Source organism: Narcine bancroftii, chromosome 12, assembly GCF_036971445.1.
Source record: "Narcine bancroftii isolate sNarBan1 chromosome 12, sNarBan1.hap1, whole genome shotgun sequence".
Lineage (NCBI taxonomy): Eukaryota > Metazoa > Chordata > Chondrichthyes > Torpediniformes > Narcinidae > Narcine > Narcine bancroftii.
In genome coordinates this window covers 3,628,105-3,651,090 of record NC_091480.1, presented here as the reverse complement: position 1 = coordinate 3,651,090, position 22,986 = coordinate 3,628,105, and the positions used below count along the sequence as shown (strand labels likewise).

The window sequence follows — 22,986 nt, the reverse complement described above, 5'->3', positions numbered from 1 at the left end:
ATCAACTGAAAAGCCCCTACAATAGTATACTTAACTAAATTACAGAGACGATATCATTTTTAAATATTCAGTTTCCCACCACTGTCTGTGTAAGAGTTTTCCCTCTCAGTTATAATCATGCCATCTAGTTTTAGACTCCTCTATATCAGGAAAAAGGCTGTGACTTCTTTATCAACACCCTTCATGATTGTATAAACTTCCATTACATCTCCCCCTTCGCCTCCTATGCTCCAGAGAGAAAAGTCAGGTCTATCTAGCCACTCTTCATATCCCAAGCTCCCCAATCGCAGCCACATTCTCCTCAATCTTTTCTGCACCCTTTCCAGATTTATATTTCCCACAGCCGTGTGACCAAAATTGCACACAATACTCCAAATGTAGTCTCACCAACACGGTGTAGCTTTAACATGATCTGTTCCTGAACAAAATGCCTTGACTGATGAAAACTAGCTTGCCAAACACATTCTTCGCCAGAGACACAGGACAGACTGTAGAAGCTGTTTGTGGCCATCTTCATCATCCTGTCTTACATGGAATTATGTACCTGTACTCAGAGGTCAGCTTGGAATTGGAAAAGGCCTTCGACAGAATTTCACATGATGGACATGATCTCCAAAACAGGTTTTGGGATGAGAATCCAAAATTGGATTCAACTGCTCTGCATAAACATCTGTAGCAAAGTTCAAATCAAAGGGTGAGAAACAGGTAGCTTCCCCATCAAGTCTGGAGTCAGGCAGTGTTACCCACACTCTCCTGTCTTGTTTCTGTGCTGAATCCCATCAAGAAGATTGAGGGCATGAGAGGTGATGTTGCCAGAAAGTGGAGGTAACAGGTCAAAGCCTCCCTATGCATGGACGATGTCACCGACTTCTGTTCCAACACACAATCAGTCCACAGACTGGCCAGAATCCATGAACAGTTCAAGTTGGCGTTGGGTGCTCAAGTTAAATAGAAGAATGAGGCAATGCCCTTCGGTAACTGGACTAACTGATCCATCATCTCCTTCATAGTTAGTTTTGACTACCTGAATGTGCTGGGTACAGATTCAAAGGGCCCGCGATGCTTAGCGAAACTTGGTCAGAGTGGATAGTGAAGGTTCATCAGAAATTAGGACTGTGGGAGTGGTGCTGTCTCTCACTAACACAGTAGAACCTGATCATCAGGTGCAAGGTGCTCTCCAAACTGCTGTACTTGGTGCAGGTCTGGCTCATCCCTTGTGCCTCTGTCCTGGATGTTATCTGAAATATCTTCCAGTTAATTTGGGATCAAGGATGGAACAGAGGTGACCATGAACAAGTGTCTGGACAATGGGGACAAGAGTATGCCCAGTGGTCCTCATCCTGATAACCACTTTCATGTGTCGTTGTATCAGGCCTTGCATGTAACCAAGGTCGAGGGTGGCAAGTTCTGCAGTTCTAGCTAACCCAGGTGTTGCAAAGGATGAGGCTGACCCTGTGACCAATGTCCCAGTCAGATCCACAATGTCATGTTATCTTTTGTGGAAAAGGTTTTCCAGACAAATACCTTTGACCACGTCCATCAAGCAGTGAGTGGACAGCACAGAACATCTTGCAGACACAGAGACAAGGAACTAGATGGATACTGAGGAACATTTCCCAGAGCAGACTGTCCAAGTCATCTTCCAGAACTCCTCATCACCTAAATTCACCAACAAGCATTGAGAACTGGTTTGGCTGTGGTGAGAGAAGTCCCCCTAATCTGATCCTTCTTGTATGACTGGGACATCACCAAATTGCTTGAGATGACTGTGATAGGATTGAGAAGGTCAAGCATAGCACTGCATATTTCTGGAGAATGTGGAGCAGGATGCAAGAGTTCTCATCAAGATTCATCCCCATCAGCAATGTAACGGGACTGTCTGATTTCCAAGCTGTTCCAGGGGACGTACACTGAGAAAGGCATCTAACACTGCTGGGAGATGATAAACTCAGTGACAGACACTCTGTGGTCTGCCTGGTGAGGGAATGCTGCTGACTGGCACATTCTAGGCTGCAGGAGTACGTGCTGAGGGACACACTGAAGCTTGGTGCAGACAACACAATGGCTTTATGGGAATGGACCATAGCCAAGGGTCCTTCCACTACTGGGCATTGAGGGGCTTAGAGTGGTGAGGAAACCCTCAAACAACTCAAGGGGAAGTAACCCCAGGGAGCTACACGAGTAACGATGGTGCTATGTAGTATAATTAGTGGTTAACACAATGTACAGCAGCAATGACACGAAGAATGTGGAAAGCTTTGTTCTGTTTCCCTTTGTGTGTGTGTACTTTTATTTTGAATAAAGTTTCTTTTTGGAAAACATAATAACTTCTATCAGGTTTCCACTAAGCCGCTGGTATTCCAGAGGTTTAAAAAAAACAGAAGTTTGTCCAATCTCTCCTTTTATCTTTACAGTTCTTACTTTCTAAACAGGGCAGTGTTCTAGTAAATCTCTTCTGTCCCCTTTCTAAAGCCTCCATATTTTTCCTGTCATGATGACCAAAGTTGCACACAATACTCCATCAAAGATTTATAATGCAGCAATAGGACTTTCATTCTCTTATGTTCAATGCCTTGACCAGGAAGGGAAGCCATACACCTTCTTGACCACATTTTCATGGTCACCTTCAAGGACCTCGGATCTGGACCATAAGATTCCTTTGCACATCCGTACTGTTAATGGCCCTGCCATTAAATGCACCTTTTCTCCTTGCATTTGACCTCACACAGAAAAACACCTCACACTTGTTTGGATTGAATTCCACCTGCCATTTCTCTGCCCATATGTATAATATTCTGCACTGTCTATAACTCCACTAATCTTTGTGTCATCTGTAAACTAATCCAACTATCTACATTTTCATCCAAATCATTTATATACATCACAAACTGCAGGGGTCCTATCACTAAACACTGCAGAATACCACAAGTCATGGACTTCCAGACAGAACAACATCCCTCCTCCACTTCCTACTCTTCCTCTCTTCTATGGGCCAGCCAATTCTGAATCCAAATGGTCAATTCACCATGGATCCTATGCTTCTGGATCAGTCTACCTTGAGGGACCTTGCCAAATGCTTTACTAAAGTCTACTTAGAAGAACCTTTATAAAGAGTAGTAAGAATAGGAGAAAGGATTGAGGTGGGTAGTGTTGATACATTTAGACAAGGTTAATCAAACTAAAAGGTCACATTGATAAATGTAAACATAATGGAGCATAAAGGCTGGCAGAGACTGGTTGGACTTGTTTCTTGAAATACATTTGATGTAATTTGATGTGTACAGGATTTGTGCAATAAATCCCCACTCACTGTAGAAGATAATGTAACCAATCATTAGTCAGTACCTCACCAATTCTCATTCACTCCAGGAGACTTTAAACAATCTAGTCACAGGATTATAAAATTGCAGCAATCCCCAAGGATCAGCCCATTAAAATTTACATCAGTTCCCCGTGCTCCAATCTATAAGTCCCATTCCCTGCTTTGCCAATAACCTTGCAAATTATTTTCCCTTACCATATAACCACTTACAGCACAGAACAGGCCAGTTCGGCCCTACTAGTCCATGCCGTAGCAAATCCCCACCCTCCTAGTCCCAATGACCAGCACCCGGTCCATACCCCTCTAGTCCCCTCCTATCCATGTAACGATCCAGTCTTTCCTTAAATGTAACTAATGATCCCGCCTTGACTATGTCTGCCGGAAGCTCATTCCACCACCCTCTGCATAAAGAAATTTCCCCTCATGTTCCCCTTATAATTTTCCCCCTTCAATCTTAAACCATGTCCTCTAGTTTGAATCTCCCCCTTTCTTAATTGAAAAAGCCTATCCGCATTTACTCTGTCTGTCCCTTTTAAATTACGTGGTGATCCAATCCCCTGCAGAAAGCCCAGGCTGGCTCTGATTCTACCCCTCTTGTAAGCAAGGAGCCCCAGATCAACACTTTCTTTGGAAACAATCTTTTCCCCTTCTGTCTTTCCTTTTTTTAATAATTGCCATTAATCATTCCAGTGCTCATTCAATGAAACAATGTCACAGCTCACCGAAAACGACGCTCACCGAAAACGACGCTCACCGAAAACGACGCTCACCGAAAACGACGCTCACCGAAAACGACCCTCACCGAAAACGACCCTCACCGAAAACGACCCTCACCGAAAACGACCCTCACCGAAAACGACCCTCACCGAAAACGACCCTCACCGAAAACGACCCTCACCGAAAACGACCCTCACCGAAAACGACCCTCACCGAAAACGACCCTCACCGAAAACGACCCTCACCGAAAACGACCCTCACCGAAAACGACGCTCACCGAAAACGACGCTCACCGAAAACGACGCTCACCGAAAACGACGCTCACCGAAAACGACGCTCACCGAAAACGACGCTCACCGAAAACGACGCTCACCGAAAACGACGCTCACCGAAAACGACGCTCACCGAAAACGACGCTCACCGAAAACGACGCTCACCGAAAACGACGCTCACCGAAAACGACGCTCACCGAAAACGACGCTCACCGAAAACGACGCTCACCGAAAACGACGCTCACCGAAAACGACGCTCACCGAAAACGACGCTCACCGAAAACGACGCTCACCGAAAACGACGCTCACCGAAAACGACGCTCACCGAAAACGACGCTCACCGAAAACGACGCTCACCGAAAACGACGCTCACCGAAAACGACGCTCACCGAAAACGACGCTCACCGAAAACGACGCTCACCGAAAACGACGCTCACCGAAAACGACGCTCACCGAAAACGACGCTCACCGAAAACGACGCTCACCGAAAACGACGCTCACCGAAAACGACGCTCACCGAAAACGACGCTCACCGAAAACGACGCTCACCGAAAACGACGCTCACCGAAAACGACGCTCACCGAAAACGACGCTCACCGAAAACGACGCTCACCGAAAACGACGCTCACCGAAAACGACGCTCACCGAAAACGACGCTCACCGAAAACGACGCTCACCGAAAACGACGCTCACCTGCTGAGACATGACACAATGAAGAACAACTGGAGGTGTTGCAGAAGAGGTTCAGAGTACTGATACTTCCAGTGTGCATGTTTTAAACTCGATCACAAAACCTGCAAATGCAGTTCTACAAATAAAATCTCTTCACAGCGAACCACACTACAGGGGCTCTGTAATGCACCCCTCACTGCAGAAACTGATTTTTGACCATTCTGGCAATATCTTCTGGTCCCTGACCAACATTTCCCTGGAGCAGCCCTGGGCAAGCCTAGTGGTAGGGATGAATGCGAGACATGAAACAAACATTCCAAAACATTCCATGACACGAAACAGCAGAGTGATTGGAAGCAGGGAGCAGGTCATACAGATTTTGTTCAAAATAGCGGCACTGCTGAAGATGGTGGAATGGCAGCTCTGCCACTGCTGTCAACCCAGGGAGACCGGGGAGCAGAGAAACAGCCTTTTTTCCATGGGGTTCTACCGCCTAGTCCTACTGTTGACAACTCTGTACAGGCTTTAAACGGCCCATTAAAGTGGCCAACAGTGTTTTATTTAAAATACTGCAATGGTCGGATCTGCGTCCAAGATGGTGGCACCTGTGTTTGGCAGCAGCCACTAAATGTTACAGATTCTGGGGGAGCAAAAGACTGTTATAGGACACCAGTAACAGCAAGAACACCCTTAGTTGAGAAGGAGTAGAGGAAAAGATTCCAAGGACGGTGACCATGGTGGTGGACCAGTGATGGGGCTCTGTGGCTGAAGGACACACACAGGCGGCAACCTGTTGGCAACTTGTGGGTGACGAACCCACACAGGCTGCTGGCAACCTGAGGTAACAGGACTCACAACAGGCTGCGGGCTGCTGAAGACTGGCTTGTGAGAATTGGCTATCAGAACCAGGTTTCGAGAGGGTGCTGAAAGCAAGGGCTCCCAAAGGGCCCTAAGCGCTAAAGGCATCCTTATCCTGTCGGAAGTTTGGTTCTGGAGCTCGGGTTGCCGACGGTTTGAACTGAACTGGAGTCTTGTGCAGCTGCAGGCATTGCAGGATGCTGGAGGTGGATCCACGGACACTCAGTCCTCTTTCTCTGACTATAAGGGGTGGCGGGCAATGCTAGTGGTGAATCTTTGTCTGCCTTATGGCAGATTAAAGGCAATTTTGTGTAATATTACATTTCTGTTTAATGACATGACAATAAATAGTATCTGAGAATTATGTAGATGGGAAATAAGGTCTTCAGTCCCAACTCATTTGTCACCCCTTAACCTCCTTCACTCCAGGAAAAACAGCCCCAGTTCTGAAACCTTCTCACATGCACTCTAAGCTAAGAGCTTTCTCACCATTCACTTGTCGTACTGCATCATTACAAGAAAATCTGCCAGCTGATGTAACACATCAGTCCTATAACATCCTAAAGCAGTAGTCGGGGACTGTTCTCACCATGCAACAGAAATCCCCAACTCTCTTGTGTCGGGAATCACTCAGGAGAGCTGATTCCAGGAAATAACAGCCTGCGCAGAAACCATAACCACACTCACCTGCTGAGGTACGGACGGCATTTGTTGAAGAACTTGATGCCGCTGCTGCAGAACTGGTTCACCGTACTCATATTTCCAAGTCTGCGTGCTTTCAATCACAAACCCTACGCACCTAGTTCTAAAAATAAAATCTCATCACAGTAAACAAAAAGAACTACTTGCTCATGCCTTGGACTTACCTCTCAGCTTGGGGTGGGGTTGGCCAAAATCTGTTGAATTGAGTTTCATCAAAAGTTCCTAACTAGAAATGTCCACCATCCCGTACCATGCATGGATGCTGCCTGACCTCCAGGTTTTTTTTGCACCAGAGAATTCCAGATTTGCCACCCTCTATGAGAAGAACAAAGTTGGCAACCTCTAGTTCTAGGCATCACAGCAAAACAAAATTTCCCCTCTGCCCTGCTGATCCCTGAAAGAATTCTCCATTTTTTACATTCCTCTTGGAACACCCATCAATGTTGTTTCTACAATGTAAAGTGTTCATCATCCTGATGTTAACTCAATGGAAAATGCTCAGACCAGCTGTTCCTGTGCCTGAGTAAATCACATCAAGATGCAATGGTGTTGGCTTTCCAGTGGTGCCTTCCAAGTGAAATCCATATAGTATGGCTAGAGATTAGATGGTGGGGGAGGGGGGGGGCCTTCCTCCATTAGGAGCATACAGGTTATAGTACTGACAGGGACTGTGATGGCATCCCTGGAACAACATGAGCAATGACCTGCCAGTGGGATCAGAAATGACCACATGACATTTTCCCATCTACAAACAAGGAGTCATGCAGCCTTATTGAACCTGAAGGCCTCTTTTTGTGCCACAGTGATTTTCTGAAAGGCTTTGCAAATATATTTCTAAACCAGTTGATTCCTCTTGGGAAATGGGGCTGGCAAAGTGGCCGGTGTCAGTATTGTTGGGAGGGGTGGAGAGAAAGGGAGCACTTTCAGCCCACTAACCATAATTCCATTAGCTTGGCGTCATCTTCAACTACGAACGATGAACAACAACAGATTTAAAGTAATTATGGAAGTGGATACATCCAGTCTAAAGTCCAAAATTGGGCCAAGGCAAGACCCGACGAAGGGCTCATGCCCAAAATGTTGGTTACCCTCTACTTTCTATACTTGCTACCTGACCTGCTGAGTTTCACCGGCACGTTTATGTATTGTACTCCTCTCAAAAGGCAAGACTGATAAGGTTAGGGAACACCACATTACAAGGGACAATCAGATTGTGGTCATTGGCATACATCAAGCATCTGGGATCAATGAATCCTTTGAGGAATATGAGGCATTTATGAGAACACAATAAGGAAATCAGGAAGGCAAAGAAGGAATGTGAGATACCCATGGCAGATAAAGAAAAGGAGAATCCCAAGAGATTTGATGAGTTTATGAGAGTTTATTGTCATAAACACAAGTAAAAGAGAAAAATTCATCAAAATTCTTACTTGTTTCAGCCAGGCAGGTTCATAAGGAAATATAACAAGAGGGTAAGTTAAATTGGCACAATTAGCTGTCAGACATAAAAAGATTTTAAGTATAAAGGATAGTTAAATATTTACAGTTAGTACCAAAAAAATGATGCTTCAATCGAGGTAAACATGATGCTGGAGTCAAATGTAGTACATAGTTTTAACTTCTTCATGGCAGGGATGATGCTTCAATAGTGTTGACAGATCTTTGTTTGGTGGTCCTGAAGTAGGTTACAGTAATAGTATGGAGAGGTTCCACCACCACACCTGGCAATGCATTCCACGCATCCACTGCTCACTGTGTAGAAAAAAAAACCCTGACTCCTTCCCTGAACTCTCCTCACCTTAAACAGAGGACCTCTAGTATTTGCTAGTGTCTCCTTGGGAAAAAGGAGCTGGCTGTCCACCCTATTGATGCCTCTAATAATCTTGTAGACATCTATAAAGTTACCTCTCATCCCTAGCTCCCCTTGTTAACCTTGCCTCATAAGAAACATTCTCCAACACAGACAATATCCTGGTAAATCTCCTCTGCATGCTCTCCAAAGCTTCCACACCCTTCCTGTAATAAGTTGACTACAAATGAACACAATATTCCATGTGTGGTCCAACCAGGTTTATGGAGCTGCAACATTACCTTACGGTTCTTGAACTCAATCCCCCAACTAAAGAAAGCCTGCATACCATAAGCTGCTTTAACTACCATATCAAGATTGCCACACAATCTTGAGAGATCTATGGGTCCCTCTTATTTCATTGTTAAGAATCTCACCATTAACCATGCACTCCATCTTCAAGTTCCAAAATGCATCTCTTCACACTTAATCAGGATTAAACTCCATCTGCCCAACTCTATAAATCTTTTGTAACCTTGTCAACCTTCTACACTATCCAACCTTCAAACTTACTGACCCATCCCTTGACTTCCTCATCCAGGTCATTTATAAAAATCACGAAGAGCAGGGTTCCCAGAATAGACCTCCAGGCAGAATATGTTCCATCTACTACCACCCTCTGCACGCAAGCCATTTCTGAATACACCAAGAGCTAGGTCTCCATGGATCCCATGCCGCATGACATTCATCAATTTTTTTTTCTTACTTCCTCAAAAAACTCAATTAGGCTCGTGAGGCACAAACTGCCCTTCACAAAGTCATGCTGACTATCCCTGAGAAGACCATGCTTCTCTAAATGCTAGTAAATTCTGTTCCAAAGAATCCTATCCATTAGTTTTCCCACCACTGACGCAAGACTCACTGGTCTATAATTCCCAGAATTCTCTAAATTACCATTTTTAAAACAAGGTGATGACATTTACAATTCTCCAATCCTCTGGTACATCCCCTATGGTTAGGAATTGGCAAAACTCTAGCAATCTCTTTCTTCACCCTCTGTAGTAACCTGGTGTTTATCTGATATGGTCCTGGGGATCCTAATGCTTTTAAGATCAGGAACTTCATCTTTCTTAACTCATCATGGCTTTGTGTAGAAGACATCTCACAAATTTAGCTTAGTTTTATCAAGAGGTCTAACAATGGACTTTAGCAACGCATATGACAAGGCCCACATGGTAGGCTGATCAAGGATAGATTCTTGGGATCCAGGGTGAGTTAGGCAATTGGGTACAAAATAAGGTTGATGAGACAAGTGGTGAGAGGTCTGTGACCAGTAATGTGTTCCAGGGATTAGTGCTGGCCCTGTTATTTGTCACATATAGTCATGATTTGGATGATAATGTTATTGGCAGGATTCGTAAATTTGCAGGACATCAACTTAGGCAGTATGGTGAACAGAGAAGGTGGTTATCTAGGGTGATAATCAACTTGGAAGGTACACCAAGGAATAGCAGGAAGAAATTTTACACAAATGTGTGAAGTGATACTCTTTGGAAAGTTAAACCTGGGCAGAATTTACACAGAAAATGGTTGGGCCCTGGATATTGTGACATTTCTACAGAGACAAGTAGGGGTACAGGTATACAGTTCCGTGAAAGTCACAACAGAGGTACAGTGAACATATGGTATGTTTGCCTTATTTGGACAGGGCATTATGTACAAGAGTTGACGAGACTACACTTGCTTCAGTGTGTGTAGTCCTGCTAAGCTAATGATAGGAATGGTCTCATTAAGCTGGAAAAGCACAGAAAAGATTCAGAAAATGTTGCTTTGACTAGAGTTACAAGAGACTGAATAAGCTGAGCCGTTTTCCCTGTAGAGTTGGAGGCTGAGGGTTGACATGACAGAGGTTTATGATATCAGGAAAAGCATATAAGCGAAAGTTCAGTCTTTTTCCCAAGAAAGGTGAGCCTTAGAGGACACATTTAATTTGAGGGGTGAATGATCGAGAGGACCTGAGAGGCAACTTTTCCACACAAAAGATTGGTGGAATGAAGTCTCAGAGGCTTGGGGACAATTACAATTAAAAGTCATTTGGAAAGGTACATGGATAGGAAAGGTTTAGTGCGATGTGGACCAAATACCAGCAAATAGAAGTATTTCTGCTGGACAATTTGGCCAGCATGCATGAGTTGGGCTGAAGGGCCCATTTCCATGCGGTACAACTCCATGACTCTCCCTATGTTCATCTCTTGTTACTTAACAGTTAAAAAGCGCCCAAACAATACATTTTAATGTTGGCCTCAGCACCAAACACTTACTAGTTTAGTTCCAACTGCAAAGCTTGATCCCATCACTTGTAATGATAGTCTCCCAGCCATAAATTGGACTTATCTGCTGGATAGGTTGGCTGAAGGCATTGGAATTGGATGACATTGCAGTTTTTAGGCTGCACAACAAATCATTAAACTCATCAGCAAAACAATGGTTTCCTATTGGAGTAAGGTGGGAGAGTTACAGTGGAACAACAGGCAACATTTCACAGCCTCTCAATACTATATTTCCAAAGAAACACTTGTTTTTTTAGTCTCATCAATTTAACAACACTATTGATACAAATGCTTTAATATAAAACATTTCACAGGAATATTTTCAGACAAAACTGATCATGTATTGTCATGGATAAATATTTGGGAGAATTTTGGGAGTAGGTTACATACATACACACATTTTAAAGCAGATCTTATTTGAAAGACTGAAGAATTCATATTCAAGTAATATTGCAGCTCTGGAGAATGTTATGCACATTCACAAGTAGGTGCTAATTGAAATACATCATGAAATGAAAAGACCATTGTTTGCAATAGGAGACAGGCTGGCTACAAGTACCTTTCTGCAGTGCTCACAGGAAGGTCACTCCTGGGTTTTGTTTATCTAAGACAACTTGAGAAGGATAACTCCTGTTTGCACAAGAAGGTGGGGGCTTTGCAAGTGAGAGAGACACATGGGCTTGCTGGAAGTCTGTGAGAGAGACACATGGGCTTGCTGGAAGTCTGTGAGAGAGAGAGCGAGCAGAGAGAGAGAGAGAGAGAGAGAGAGAGAGGTTAACAAGCTCTCTCAGCTCGTGTGTGTGACACTGAAAAGCAGTTGAACAGTGCAAGCCAGGAAGAGCTGGTTGAAACTGATGAAAAGTTCCAAAGCAGTGGATGGCTGGAAGTGCTATCGGTCTGATGTTTCTCTTGGAATAAGAGGAACAGAAGAAGCTCTGTCATAACCTGAAAGAAAGAGGTTACCATCTGGAAAACCCTGATGGGGCAAGTTTCATCAGCGAGACATTGAGGTGACTAATGGTGGTACCTCAGTTGTGGAAATCCTGGAACAACAAATCCCTCTCTGCAATCCCTACAAGAATCTTCTTGAGCAGTAAACATTTACTTTTCAAGCACCAAAACCTGGTGAACTTCATACATGTTAAATTCTGTGCACATAAGAATTGCTTGCATCCAGAGAACTTGGAAGAAGTGAGATTGAACTGTGAACCAAATAACTTTTCTTAAATTTACACACACATTACATACACGTACGCTTAGATTTAGATAGGGGGTTAAATTGGGTTAGTTAAGTACAGAGTTAAGTTAAAGTTTGATTCTATTTTCATGTTTAAAGTTGATTAAAAATAACTTTTGTTTTAAAAACCACTTGTCGGTGAATGTCTTGCTGCTGGATTTTGGGGTCCTTTAGGCTCGTAACAGAATCAAAATATGAGGACAGATATAGGAGGCTGGTAGATATGCTTCTGCTGCAATACCGAGATGTATTCGGGTAGACTCTTGTGTAGGATACGATAGAGCCTCTCGAGCCACGTCATGGGGACGGCAAAAATCCATGTTACCAATGGATACGGCAATGTGACCTGGAAGTTTTGACAGAAATAAGGTTTTGAAAAGCAGACAATGGGAATGACCATCTGACAATACCAGCATCTCATTCATCAGGTCTGATGGATTCTTGTCACCTAGGCCTTCCATGTTCAAAAGATGCATGCCACACTCATGCCTAGTAAGTTCCAATGTATTCATGACACGCCAAAATTTTGTGTCTTCCGCTGTTATACTCCAAAGACGAAATTGGGTTTCAGCTTGAAAAAAACAAATTCGAGGCTGATGTATCCATAAAGGAGGCAAGTGAAGCCCAACTGCATTAACTGTCGTGGCGGCGGCAGTTATTGATGCTGTTTAAGTTTCCTCCTTTTTCATAGTGATTCAAATTCGTTAAATCTTAACTTCGGGATCACCAATTTGTAGCAGCTATTACGGTAGATGCTACTGAATAAAGGCAAACACACACAAAGGTAGTCAACTCATGACTGGTTTATTGGAGACATGCACAGACCTTTTATTCTCTGTCTGTTAATGAGCTCATTAGTGAACAGCTGCTGGTCACGGGACCACCAGGTTAAAGCTATGAGCCATTAGTGCCCCGCGCCTTTAGGCGGGGGCTTCATCTGATCCACTCGCTGTACTTTAGCGCCCAGCACTGCTAGCCCGCAATGTGTCAGGTAAGTCTGTGAACTGACACAGACTTATTGCAGTTCGCAATATACAAGATAATTAAAAACTAGGTCAAAGGTATAGGTTTTAAGGTCCATCTCAAAGGTTGAACCAAGGGTCTAACTGTAATTTAAATGGTACACCAATAATCTCAGGCACATTAACTCAGGTTATAATGAACTGCTGCAGTTCACTTCAAATAACTATGGGAGCCGTTTGAAAACTTTCTGTTGGGCGAGCTGTTAGCAAACATCTTCTGCAGCTGCCCCACCACTCAACACCTCTTCATGTCGCAGGTACTCATATGAGTCACTGCAGATGGCACATTTTTGCAAGGAGAGATCTCAGCTTTGGAAAATCTGTAAAAGAGTTTAGTTTGGAGTTGTAATTCACAGAACAGATAAAGGTTAGCAAGCTGGTCTAGAGTATTTGGATTTTCAGAAAGTGTTTGGGTAAGAAAGTGATGCAGTTTAAAGGTTGAATAATGGTCAGAAAACTAGGAATAAGCCAGTCTTTATTTGGATTGGGAAGCTGTGACCAGTGGGTATGGCAGGGATCAATGGCAGGGAGCCCTGCTATTGGCAGCTTGTGTCAATGAACTGGGCAAGAGGTTCAAGTGTATTTTGTGATGGATCAAATCCAGCTGGCACTGGACTGGAGAAACAAGCACCACAACAAAGTTTCTGCAGACTTTCTTCTTTGACTTCAATTGCTGGCAATGTGGGCTGTGAGACTTCAAGGAGATATGGAAATGCTAACTAAATGAGCAAAGACAGAGTCTGACAGTACAGTACAAGCCCTTCAGCCCAATTTGTCCATACTGACCAAAGTGGCATTCTGGGCTAATCCCATGTGTCTGTAGTTGGTCCTGATCCTTTGAAATCCATAGAAATGAAATATAATGAGGAAAATTTGCTTATTTGTCACATAAAACCGAACACAGTGAGGTTTCTTCTGTGAGCATTCCAGCAGGTTAACTGTAACATTCATACAGCCACATAAAGTAATAGAAAAAAATGACAATTATAGAGCACAGAATTAAAATAAGAAGATCAATTCCTACTTCTTTTGTAGTATTAGAAATGCAGAGTATTGTTAAATAGTGGGCCATTGAAAAGTATAGAATAGATGTACTGAAAATACATGGGGGGGGGGGAGCGGGAAAAGGAAGAGAGGGAGGGGAGGGATTAGAGGGGCAGGAGGAGGAGGGGTGAATAGCGGAAGGAGAAAGTGAGAAGGATGAAGGAATGCTGACGTGGGAGGGGAGAAAAGAGAAGAGGGAGCTGTGGGAGGGAGCAGAGGGGGAGGTAATGGGCCCCAAATGCAGTAGAGGCAATATTATAAAACCTTAAGCTTCTGCACTAGAAAAATGACCCAACATTAAACCCAACATCCCTGCAACTTCAAACCTCTGGTTGCAGCTGTTCCCTGTCCTGATGCAGTTTTCCACCTGATCCACTATTTCTCCCCCACAGGAGCTGGCTGAGTGTTTCCAGCACTTTGTTCTCTTTTGCAGGGTTGAATTCCATATCAATTAGCACTGTTGGGGAAGGTTTAATGATAAAGAGTTTGTCACACACACTGAACAATCCACATGTAATTGTAAACTAATTGAATTGAGATAATAAATACAATAGATAAATGTAAATAATAATGGAAAAAAGTGACTTACAATAGAGCAGGTTTTTTTTATGTTGTAAGGAACAGACCTTGATTAGCATAACCAAGGTTGTACATTCTTCCTGTGAACTGCGGTGGTTTCCTTTCTCCCTTCAATACACACAAGCTGGCAGGTTAATTTGGTGTGATTGGAGAGCATGGGTTTCATTGACTAGAAGGACCTTCTAGCATGCTGTATCATTAAAATTAAGTGCTGGTTTTCAGGCTTCTGTAACTTCTGCCCCAAGGTTGCAAGGTTGTGACTCAGCCCCTCAGTGCCCAGTAGTGGAAATATCTTTGACAGTGATTCTTCCCCGAGAGTCTTTAAGTTGTTTGCACCAAGCTTCAGAGCATATCTCAGCACATAGTTCTGCAACCTGAAATGTGCCAGTCGGCAGCATTCACTCAGACAAGAAGTTTCAGGCAGATCAAAGAGCATCTTTCACTGAGCTGCAGGTTTTGTTTTTGTCCAATCCCTTTGCAAGTACATTCAACATACTCTAAAAGATCAGATTCACCTCCAAATCCAATTGCCTCTGATTCTGCACATCAACCTGTCTCTATCTGAAGGACTGTGATGGAATCTACAGGCACACAAAGACTCTGAAGGGACTCTTGCTTCTTCTCGTCTTGATAGAGGCACGAGGGTGCCTCTTTATGGGGCAAAGAAAACAAATTTTGTATTTTTTCATAAAAGACAATAAAAGAATTAAAAATTGTTAATTTTCTCAGTTCAGTTACAAACTCAGTTACAATCAAAGTTTTCTGAACAATAAAGCAAACAAACCTATGCATAATCTTGCTTGGTTCTTTGAAACCAATTCTCCAACATATCTTGCAATTCAGTATTTAATCACCTCGTCCCTTCTCTCCACCCATCACCCCCAATCAAATATATGTCATGGCTGCAATCACATGCATTGGATAGACCTCTCATTCTTCTTCAGTGTCCTTAGCAGTAAAGAATTTCACTATTGTGCAATATCCCTCCCACATTTGCATTTGTGAGTCAGTCCCATCAGATTTAAGGTAAGCCCTTGCAAAGACGCCAATACCTTCAAACTTTTGTAAGTTAAAATTTAAAGTGAGTTTTGTCCTTCAGAATTAAAAAGTCAGCCCATTGAGTGCACACCTTCATACACTGAACTGATTGAGTTTAATCAAGATAGTGTTTGTCAAAGATTGAAGTAGAGTCACAATACACTGGAATGTTACAGAAAAGATTCACAACGATGTTATTGGGACTGGAGGGCTTGAGCTACAAGGGGAAACTGAGGTTTCCTATCTTTGATCTGGAAGAGCGGAGGTGTGACCTTCAAGAAGTTTTATAGAATTATGAGGGGACACAAGCATGGTGGATGGTCAGTCTTTCCCAGGGTAGGTAAGAAAGTCTAAAATTTGAGAATATAGGTTTTAGATGGGGGGGGGGGGGGGGTGGCGGTGTGTGGGGAGATTTAAAGGGAACACAGGGGGAAACTTTTTCCAGAGGGAGGAAGGTATATGAAACAAGCTGCCAGAGGAAACTGTAGAGGTAGGTAGATCATTTAAAAGACATTTAAACTTGTTCAAGGGTTGGAGGGATATGGCAAAACAAAGGCAAATAGGATTAGCTCAGGTAGGTGGTACAGTTAGCATATAACAGATGGGTCGAAGAACCCACTTTCATGCGGTATTTGTCCACAACTAATGCTGAGCATGTCATTGTAACCTGGGGGATAAGGGGAAAGAGGAATTTGTTGCAGAGGGTGGTGAACATTTGACAATCTACATCCTGAGTGCCATGCAGACTGAATGTCTACATCTAGTCAAGACAGATTTTGTATGTACAGGAGAGTTCAAAGTGATAGAGGTAGGAAGTGGAGCCCATGTCACGAGATCAGATGTGATATTACTGAAAGGTAGAGCGGGCTCAAAGAGTAAATAGTCGTGTCTTTCTCCTCAATTATCTTCAGGTGGTTATAGCCAAATTTAAACTTAAAGCCAAATGTGTTTAAAACCGGTTTTGTCGGAGGACTTTTCTTGTGGTTCTTTGTTGCTCCTCACCCAAATCAACAAGTGGATTACAGGTGATAAAAAGCATGTGAGAACATGAAATTCTGTTTCAGAGTCCGTTATGACTTTGCTTGAAACCAAGCCACACTGAACACAGGCCAACACACCAGTTCACCACTTTGAAGGACAGATCTTTACTATGACAAAGCATGTAAGAAAATACATTTGACATTTAAATAGATCAGTGAGCCAAAAGCGGCTGTCACAAACAATAACATTCACAACAGCACTAACATACTCAAGATGAATTTGAGTTAAGCAACTGATGTTCCATAAAAACTTTAAATTCAAGTAATACTTGTAAGATACTGAATTACTTTTCCAGCAAAGGTTTTTCAAATTTGACGGTTGTGATTGTGTCATCAGGTATTTTTGGGCTTGGAGTTTATGTATTTGGCAGATTGTTCATATGATTTTTAATAGCTAAGTTCAGGAGCAAATAGAAACATTAAACTCAAGGTGGAGCATAGCTCAAAACTGGAAAACCGTATTGATTCAATATGCAAGATATCAATATGTTTTTCTAAACAAAAACGCAAGAATGATAATTGTAGATTTTCTCCACAGAACCAAAACACCAACACATCCAGGCCCCTTATTTTAAAAGTGAGATCACAAAGTAGACATTATAAATTTTTTTACAAAAATACAATGAATTTCATTTACAATGAAAATGTAAATTACAAAATGAAATCAATTTCAAATAAAAATATTTAGTCAGATCTTCATCAAAAGTTAAAAAATCGTTTGGTTTATACCCTCAGTTTCTGGGCCTATTGCCCATCAAGTCTTAATTTGTTGTTTGCAACTTAAGGCATGCAATTTATGCAAAATGTTCCCTGAATTACTTTGTACTACAACACATTGATGCACTGTAGCCTTCATTTTCACAGCTTGCCTATATTCCAATTTTAGCAATCATTGTTTGCATTAGTTACGGTCATGTCCATCAATAGCTTCAGCACAAAAGCTCAGTAAGCTTCAGTTTGATCAAGCAATACACATTTAATGAGAATTTCAAGTAATTGTAGTTGAATGACTGTGCAGATTCCCACCAAATGGAAGTGTACTTTTTCATACTGACAAAAATGCAGTCAAGAAAAACACTAAATTGACCATTTCCAAACAAATAGACCTTGCTCCGCATCTATTGCTGGACCCAATGTTGTGGAGAAATATAATTAAAATGATGACTTGAAGTGGTTTTGTCATAACCAAAGACAATGAACTTTAGTTTTAGTGTTGAACAGCTCATGATGACTCGGACTCTCCTTAATGTCTATTTTTGTTTAAAGGCAATGGCTACAAAAGTGCTCTTTCAGTGCTTTCAACCAATAATTGGTTTGGGCTGCATGCAAGGAACCAAGGAAAAGCACATTTTCCACTGAAATTTAAAGCACACATCAATTTGGAAACCAAATCATGTCCGAACAGCTCCCAAGCCAGAGCACCTGATTGTTAAACACAACCTAGATGCAAAGTGAAACTTTATTTATTGGGATTTTCGCCAATACTCAAGTAACCTTGACATGACTCGGTATTTGAGGAAGGTATGTGTCCTGTGTTTAACTCAAGTTTAATGTTGGGCTGCAATTTTGAACATGAGGAGAAACCATGAAGTGATTAGTACACATTCAAATGTAATGGTCTCAATGTAAGAGGGATCCAAACAGAAGTCTCAGTACAATCTCCAAAGTGTCATCAATAGGTCAGAGCAAGTACAAACATGGCAGGCTCCAGGACTGTTACCAGTCACATATTTAGGGCTAGAATTTAATGCATTTCCCTCAATTTCAATTTTTTCTCAAATCTTGCAACATTGTAGAGAACAAATTACTTTACCACCATCAAATTTATTCCAATTGAACAGCAATTCTTTTTCAGATCTGAAGGCACCTTTCTTTCAGACACTCAAACCGAACTTTGAATCATCTTTATCATGCTCCGCACCATTCTTGCGTTTCATAGGTCTCCTACGAGAAGGTGGCAACCAATGTCCTCTCCCTTCAGGCTCTGGTCCATGGACCACCTGCAAGGTTTCAGTGCTGCAGGAGGAAGACATCGCTCTCACGTGATGCATTGTGGGCGATAGCTTTGAGGTAGATGGTAATGGTTGACTGGTATACGCAGGGCTTTCGCTGATCATAGATGAGTATCCCGAGCTGAGTTTCCCTCGCAACTCTTGGAAAGCACACAGTACTGATGAATCACTCTTTATAGATCTCTGTGACCCCCGCTGGAACTGACCACCCATTAAACTTTCTTCATTCTCTTCACCTGTTCCTTCACAAATTCTGCTCACCATAGCGGCTTCTTCAACGCCAGTTTCAGCAACAACTGCAAGACATTTTTAGTTGAATTTGTGGACCAGCTGGTTAACTGATTACAAAAGGACTTCAAATGCAAAGGGAAATGAGGCAGAGGGCCCTTCATTGAAATAGCAGTGACATGGATGGACTTCTCTTCCACCATCACCAAGTGGGTAACAAAGACTCTGAAACACAGTACAAACTTTGTTTTGAAACATAGATCCATCAAGAACAGACAGCATGGATTTGCTATGAGGTGCTCCTACCCAATTTACAGCCACATTCTTTGGGAAGGGCACAAGAAGGGTGAAGAGGTCAATGTAGTTGATGTAGACGATGTGGACTTTAGCCTTTGACCAACCTGCCATTTGGTATATTGTCAAAGCAAAAGCCCATGTGATCTTGCACAAAATCATATACAACTGGTGCAGGAGCAAGAGGCAACAGATCATGGTTGATTGGTGCATTGCGCTGTCTAGCAACTCAGTGCCTGCGTCCCTTTCTCTTTTTGGATATAGACTAACAATTTACACCAAATCTAGGTGGCATCTTAAATAAGTTTACACCCAAACAAAATTGCCTGCATGGTTGACAGTGAGGAGGAAAGTTTTAACTGATCAAAGATAGAGATGGACTGGTGAATTGGGCAAAAAATGAAAAGCAGCACAGAAATAGACAAATAAATTGTGAGAGGTGCAGCAACAGGAGACACTTGGTGCTGTAGAGAAACAGCAAGCATTAAATGCATCTGCAGATTGCAGAGGTTATCAGGGCATCAATAAGAGGCAGGGGATGCTCTCCACACAGTAGACAATCCCAATTGGAGGCACAGAGTAATGATGGTAGAACTACAAACAATAAATAGACCATGGCTCTGGTCACATTACAGGCAAGATGAAACTGCATTGGTGAGAGTATTGAGGGGATATCGGATATTGCAAGATATGGAGAAATATGAAGAAAGATTGGATTTGTTGAGGTTATTTCCTTGAGAATAAGAGGTTCAGAGGGAAGAATTACATCTGTTATACAAAGCTAAGAGGATGGCATATTGATCAAAACCCAGGGCAGGCAGATGATACTAAAGTAGGGGGAATTGTGGATGATGAAAAGGGTTTTCAAAGATTGCAGAGGGATTTAAACTGCTTAGAGGAGTGGGCAGAAAGATGGCAGATGGAGTTTAATGCTGATAAGTGTGAGGAGCTTCATTTTGGAAAGAATAATCAAAGTAATGGGAGGGCATTGAAGAATGCAGTGGAGCAGAAAGATCTACGAATAATGGTGCATTGTTTCCTGAAGGTAGGAGCGCCTGTGGATAGGGTGGTGAAGAAGGCCTTTAGTATGCTTGCCTATATAAATCAGTGCATAGAATCTAGGAGCTGGGAAGTAATGATGAAACTGTATAAGGCATTGGTGAGGCCAAATTTAGAGTACTGTGTGCAGTTCTGGTCACCGATTTATAGGCATGATATTAACAAGATAGAGAGAGTGCAGAGAAGATTTACAAAAATGTTGCCTGGGTTTCAGCATCTGGAATACAAGGAAAGATTGAGCAAATTAGGTCTTTATTCCTTGGAATGTAGAAAGTTGAGAGGGGATTTGATAGAGGTGTTTAAGATCATGAGAGGGATACATAGAGTTGATGTGGAAAGGCTTTTCCCATTGAGAGTAGGAGAGATGGATACAACAGGTCATGGGTTGAGAAATGACGGGCAACATGAGGAGGAACTTCTTTACTCAGAGAGTGGTGATTGTGTGGAATGGGCTTCCAATAAGGTGGTGGAGGCAGGGTCAATTTTGTCATTTAAGAAAGAGTTGGATAAATATATGGATGGGAGGGGGACAGAGGGATATGGGCAGAGTGGTGTTAAGTAGGTTTAGAGGATGCTACTTGGATCAGTGCGGACTAGAAAGGCCAAATTGGCCTGTTTCCATGCCATAATTGTGACATGGTTAAAAGAGAGTCTGGACAAATCCCAAGGCATCTTCTACATATTGAAAATGACAACTCAAGGGCAAAGGAAGGAACAGCAGGCAGAAAGCAATTTCATGCAATGTTACGTGTTCAGTATTATTGCAAGACAATAAAGGAATCTTCAATAGCCATTAAATCCAATATCGTAAACAATCAAGGGCTTAGGTAGGAAAGCCCATTGTCAACCTGGATGCACATGTTGGACCCAATGGCTTCCATAGTTGTGTGAAAATGCAGAATAGAGTGTTCAGACTCTGGGACATGTGCCTAATTGCAAATTAGCCCAACCTGATGCTTAGGTTCTCAGAGAGAATAATCAACATTAGCCATGTTACCTGTAACAGCCAACTGCTGAGAGTCAGGGACTTGCTCGATTCTGCTGCATCCTTAGCATTTCATGTTTGGACAAATAATTCTCAGAGATTAGAGAACATTTCCTCCAACACTAACCATTCCATTGAAATCAGATGGGCAGGTACTGAAGTTGCCCAATTTATTGTGGATGAACAGCATCATTAAAAGAATCATTTCACGTAACAGACAAAGGTGAACCCACTTTCATTGCTTCAGCATAAACTGAACTTTGGCTTTTCAACCAGAATCACTGAAAGGCAACCAGTTTGGATTGATGATGGATGATGGAAGTGAGAATGAGTGCAAGGGAGAGAAAAGGAACATCTAACCCAGTACATCACTCCTTGGAGAAAAAAAAAGCAGAATAAACCTGCATTTATGTAGCACCTTCAAATTAGTGAAACACCCCAAGCTGGCTTCATAGTGAATGCATAGACCTGATGCTCACTCCAATTCATGAATCAGTGGTTTTACAGAGGAGAATCCACTTACTGCTTCCCCTTCCCACCCCATCTTCACCACAAAAGTTGAGCCAATTCCTCACCAAGTGTTCAGCTGGGATTAGTAAGAGAACAAGCAAAGTACTGTACTGCTCAACAAACCTCAATCAGCAACCGGCTTGATGCTGACAAAAGTGCAATGGCCCAGTCTGGACCCCCGAGGCACTGGGTGGAAACAATGAGACCAAGGTGAAGCACCAAAGATTGGGGATCTAAAAATAAATTACAAAATGCGTTCATATTTCTGTTTGAAATAGATGAAAATTACATCAACTTACCATTGTGTTTCTCTTCTTCACTTTCCTGGTCTCCTTCATATCCAGTACAGGACAAGTCTAAACTCAAATCTAGGAAATCATCCAGGAACGTGTCCTCATGATTAGATAATTCAACAATGGGAGTTGCCACAAAGTTGCCTCTGTCTTCTCGAAAACTATCTTCTCTTCTTCTAAAGAAAGGGAATACAACTTTCAGACGACCTCGGAACAGATTAGTTGAAATTACGTCCTGAAACATGTGCTTCTTGCCAAAGTTATGTGAACTGGCCAGGCAAGTTCAAGCATCTCTACAGATGACAGCATTTTGTGTAACATAATGTGCAATGGCTGGGTACACGGTTTGATCCCTTTTCACCATTGGTCTCAAAGTGTGAGCCAGCATGAAAAACTGACATGCCAAATGAAAGTCTTGCATAATCCTGGTCCAATTGAAAAGGTTGAGTGAACAAAATATGATATTCTGGAAAAATTGTGGTAAAGACTATAAGATATAGGAGCAGATGCAGGCCATTCTATCATGAGCTGATCCATTCTCCACTCAGCCCCACTCCCCTGCTTCTTCACATAACCTTCGATCCCCTGACTACTGAGACACCCATCAAACTCTGATAACTTTGGTTTAGACAGCAAGCTCTCTTTACTCCACTGCCAAATGAAGGGAAACGTTGTAATGAAGGTTCAGGCTGAGATTGGGTGGGTATTGCAGGCAGTGAGTCTTCAATCATCAAACAACATTCCCACACAGTGAGACAAAAGAATGGGAATAAATGGCCTAAGTGGTGCGGGATCACAGTGGGACACAAAATGTAATCTGTCCACAAATGTCCTGCGGACACTGGATGAGGGAGTAGGACAGGGAGAATGAAGGGAACTATGAGGTGACAAGATATCAATGCTGTAGATATAGGGCATTACCCAGACACCTACTCATGATACAGTATTATCTTAATATATTTTCTTACGACAATGAGCTGAAT

The 22,986-nt window shown here is 42.5% G+C and overlaps 3 protein-coding genes across 4 annotated transcripts in view; 1 reads left to right on the top strand and 2 right to left on the bottom strand.

Annotated features, from left to right (window-relative positions):
* The window catches only part of abca3b (ATP-binding cassette, sub-family A (ABC1), member 3b), a 98,579-nt gene extending 83,530 nt beyond the window's left edge, over nucleotides 1–15,049 (bottom strand). The window contains exons 1-4 of one of the 2 annotated variants that reach the window (XM_069905272.1): nucleotides 14,555–15,049; nucleotides 14,292–14,422; nucleotides 10,654–10,824; nucleotides 6,708–6,858 (exon numbers count right to left, since the gene is read on the bottom strand). The gene's annotated coding sequence lies outside the window, so the exon portion shown is untranslated. Of the gene's footprint in view, nucleotides 1–6,528; nucleotides 6,579–6,707; nucleotides 6,859–10,653; nucleotides 10,825–14,291; nucleotides 14,423–14,554 lie in introns of those variants that run through there. The other variant, XM_069905273.1, reaches the window with a different exon arrangement.
* Nucleotides 1,289–5,011, top strand: LOC138747362 (uncharacterized protein FLJ40521-like). The gene is made up of 2 exons (XM_069906485.1): nucleotides 1,289–1,381; nucleotides 4,013–5,011. The coding sequence occupies exons 1-2, from the start codon at nucleotides 1,289–1,291 to the stop codon at nucleotides 5,009–5,011; spliced, it is 1,092 nt and encodes a 363-aa protein (XP_069762586.1).
* A 1,662-nt stretch (nucleotides 15,050–16,711) lies between the features above and the next one.
* ccnf (cyclin F) overlaps nucleotides 16,712–22,986 on the bottom strand; it is a 47,669-nt gene continuing 41,394 nt past the window's right edge. Inside the window, exons 16-17 of the mRNA XM_069905307.1 lie at nucleotides 22,010–22,179; nucleotides 16,712–18,930 (exon numbers count right to left, since the gene is read on the bottom strand). Of these exons, the coding sequence (XP_069761408.1) occupies nucleotides 18,497–18,930; nucleotides 22,010–22,179 (604 nt within the window). The 3' untranslated portion in view covers nucleotides 16,712–18,496. The remainder of the gene's footprint in view (nucleotides 18,931–22,009; nucleotides 22,180–22,986) is intronic.

What these genes read in the sequence shown, in the direction of transcription:
- LOC138747362 (XM_069906485.1), top strand. Translation starts at nt 1,289, where the DNA reads ATGAACAAGTGTCTGGACAATGGGGACAAGAGTATGCCCAGTGGTCCT. An exon ending in CGTTGTATCAGGCCTTGCAT is followed by an intron (nt 1,382 to 4,012) that starts GTAACCAAGGTC and finishes TAATCATTCCAG; the next exon opens with TGCTCATTCAATGAAACAAT.